The sequence below is a fragment of the Brassica oleracea genome, unplaced genomic scaffold (assembly GCF_000695525.1).
Source record: "Brassica oleracea var. oleracea cultivar TO1000 unplaced genomic scaffold, BOL UnpScaffold01219, whole genome shotgun sequence".
Classification (NCBI taxonomy): Eukaryota; Viridiplantae; Streptophyta; class Magnoliopsida; order Brassicales; family Brassicaceae; genus Brassica; species Brassica oleracea.
The window spans coordinates 1,897-5,264 of record NW_013617770.1 but is presented as its reverse complement, the minus strand read 5'-3'; the positions used below and the strand labels follow the sequence as shown (position 1 = coordinate 5,264).

Sequence of the window (3,368 nt, the reverse complement as noted above, 5' to 3'; positions counted from 1 at the left end):
TCGCTTGAGCAAAAACGCTCACTTCATCGCCTTATCTCATCCCTACACCGCTCTCACTGTGGCTCAAGCTTACCTTGATAACATCTTCAAACTTCATGGAATGCAGAAAGATGTAGTAAGCGACAGGGACCCAACCTTCCTCAGTGAAGTTTGGAAAGAAATATTCAGAGTTCATGGCGTTGGCCTTAAGCGCTCAACTGCATACCACCCTCAGACAGACGGCCAAACTGAGGTAACCAATAAAACATTGGAAACCTACTTGCGTTGCATGACAGCTGAGACACCAAGATCATGGAGCAAGTGGTTAAGCCTTGCTGAGTGGTGGTACAACACTACCTACCACACGGCTATACACTCCACCCCTTATGAGATAATCTATGGCCAACCTCCTCCACTACATCTTCCTTATCTCCCAGAGAGAGTTCTTCGACGGTTGTCGATCGAAGCCTGCAAAAACGTGAGGAGGTCATCACTATGCTCAAGTTCCATCTACTTCGCGCTCAGAACCGCATGAAACAATACGCTGATGCTCGCCGTTCTCCGCGAGAGTTCAAGATTGGGGACTTTGTCTACCTAAAGCTCCAACCCTACCGCCAAAACACCCTCAAGAACCGAAAGGTACCTCACAAGCTATCACCACGCTTCTACGGTCCCTTTCGTGTTACTGATCGTATTGGCAAGGTTGCTTACAAGCTATCCCTTCCTCCCGAGGCCGCTATCCATGACACTTTCCATGTCAGCCAGCTGAAACTATGCCCCAACCCAACTGCTTCATCTCCTGATATCCCTCGGTACTGGCTTGATCTCGGTCTCTCCAAGAAACCTGAGGCAATTTTGGAAACAAAAACAGTCAAGCGTCGCAATGCTGCTGCAACAATGGTACTGGTTCAAGACCCGCAACAGCAACTTGGGAATTCTTCAATGACTTCACAGCCAAGTTTCCTTTGTTCAACCCTTGAGGACAAGGTTGCTCTGAAGGAGGGAGTATTGTCATAGGATGAGTCATCCATGACTACCTTATCAGTAAGGAATATGCTCTCATCATGCTTATCTCATTTCCTACTTTATGCTTTTGCTTTCTAGTCACCAACGAGTCACGTGTTTAGACCGTTGAGAAACCTTTGTCCTTTTGCTATATGTAGCCCCTACAATGGCAGAAAGAAATAAATCAGAAATATTTTCATCTTCCAAATCTCTAAATCTCTCCGCTCTTACACATTAAAGATCTAGTACATTCGAGGTGACTCTTCTTAACTTGTAGTCTCCTTCTAGGCTAGTATTCACCTTTCTTAGAACTATCGGTTAGCTCCTAGTTAGGATCTATCTACCATACTCACGCTCTCCGTTTCAAGAGATAATAACTGATGAAAGCTTGCATACATGAAAATTGGCGGGTATACTCTGATTCTCGGGAGCTAATTGATCAAGTTGATTTGTTTTGGCTTTCTTTGTAAGTAATCAAAACTTACAAGAAAACTTTAAAGTAATAAAAATCAAAAGGGTTTTGTTTGTGAACTGAAACAGAACTGTGAATCATCTCTCCAAGTTTAATGAATCAATCTTCTTCGAGATTGATAGAATCCTTGAACTTAGCATACAACACCTTCTTGAGCTCTGCCATTTGCGAGACGATAGATTCCTTCTCATGTTGGAGATTCTCAAGGCTTTTGAAGGTGGCCTCTTTCATCTCTTCTATCTTTGTTTCCACCTCTTCCCTCGGCATATGAGCAAACACTTCTCCGATCTGAAACCGCACCATCTCCTCATCGGAAAGGATCAACTCGTTCCCCGCATCTTCTAGATTGTCACACTTTTCCTAAGTAATAATAATAATTAAAAAAAAACAAATTCAGACAAGAGTTGGCATGACAAGACATGATTGAGAATTATTACAAGCATACGAACTGTTGCTGATCTGTTCAACAGAATCTTACAAGAAGGTAATGACAAATGATCTGTGATGAATAACTACAAAGGCACACCATGCAAATCAAGAGAAGAGACTAAACACTTAATCAAATACTCTCTGGAACATTCTATTCTCCAATCTCAAAACCCCTAGAATCGAAGTTTTAGGGAGAATAGAGAAGATTGGAGGTACCTTGGCGAGTTTGATATCGTCTTCGAGTTCGTGGAACCGGTTGTTGAGACGGCTGAAGGTGTTAATGTTTTGTTGGTCCTCCCATGTCACTTGCATCTCAGATCCACTGCTACTACTCTTCCCCTGCACATTTTCAAATCATTCATTAAAAAAACCAGAAACTTTTGAGTATTGGAAAAACAATTTCACTCAAAGAGATGTTATTATACTTGCTGCATCATTTTCGTTTCTCTCGCCGATGGAACGAATTGAAAAGCTTCTCTCTTTCTTTTTCCTCACTGTGTGTTTGGACGAAACTGTAAACGGCAATTTTAAAAGAGTGTAGCGTGTATCTAATGTAGGAGAGTACACCTTCTTTAATTTTCCTTTTTTTATAATTATTGCATTTTCATATACAGAAATTGCATGGGATAATAGGTTAAATAACATATTTAACAGTTACAATGATAGTAGTGGTTTTAAAACCGGACCGAAAACTGAACGAGATTTTTTGAATCACGATTCAATATAATTCGACTGGGTTAAACCTGATTCAATAATCAGATTTAATATATTTTTATTATATAAATTTGAAAGCAATTTTAGTAAATATGATATATAACTAAAATATAAATAAATTTTAAACATAAAATGCTATAAATATAAATTAATTTTATGTTTATATAGATGATTTATAGATTTTTTGATAGTTTTAATCAGTTTAATAACTTTAAGAGAAAACCCCTAAAATAGCACTAAAAAGTTTTTTTTTTCACAAATATAGACTTCAATGATCAAAATGACCAAAATGTTTTATTAAAGAAGTAAATATACACTTATACCCCTTGGGTTAATTAATCTAAACCTTAGGATTTAGAGTTAAGGGATGAAGTTTTTGAATTAAGGTTTAAAATTTTATAAAATAAAAACTAAATGCTAAAAATTGAAAATAAAAATTTGAAAAACAGTTTCAAAAAATATTTTCGAATTATAAAAAGAAAAATTGAAAAAACAAAATTCCAAAAAAAAGTTTATAAAAAAATTTGAATCTGAAAACATATAATCTGAAACTATAATTTTTTTTATTACTATTTTTATTTGTATTCATATATCTAGGTTAATAGGATTTTTTTTACCTATTAAATAAAATATTTTGGTCACTTTTCTTTTTATGGTCTATTTTTGTAACTTAAACTTGAAAAAAATCTATTTAGGACAATTGACCTAACTTTAAAATCCAATCGGATAAATTGACCTATTCATGGTCGAACCAATTATTACCAGCTAT

General features: G+C 36.4%; 1 protein-coding gene across 1 annotated transcript; it reads right to left on the bottom strand.

Moving 5' to 3' along the window:
• Positions 1-1,413: 1,413 nt before the first annotated feature.
• On the bottom strand, positions 1,414-2,415 carry LOC106321096 (probable prefoldin subunit 4). The gene is made up of 3 exons (XM_013759412.1): positions 2,311-2,415; positions 2,102-2,224; positions 1,414-1,816 (listed from the first exon to the last, which is right to left on the bottom strand). The coding sequence occupies exons 1-3, from the start codon at positions 2,320-2,322 to the stop codon at positions 1,556-1,558; spliced, it is 396 nt and encodes a 131-aa protein (XP_013614866.1). The 5' UTR covers positions 2,323-2,415; the 3' UTR covers positions 1,414-1,555.
• Between the last annotated feature and the right edge of the window lie 953 nt (positions 2,416-3,368).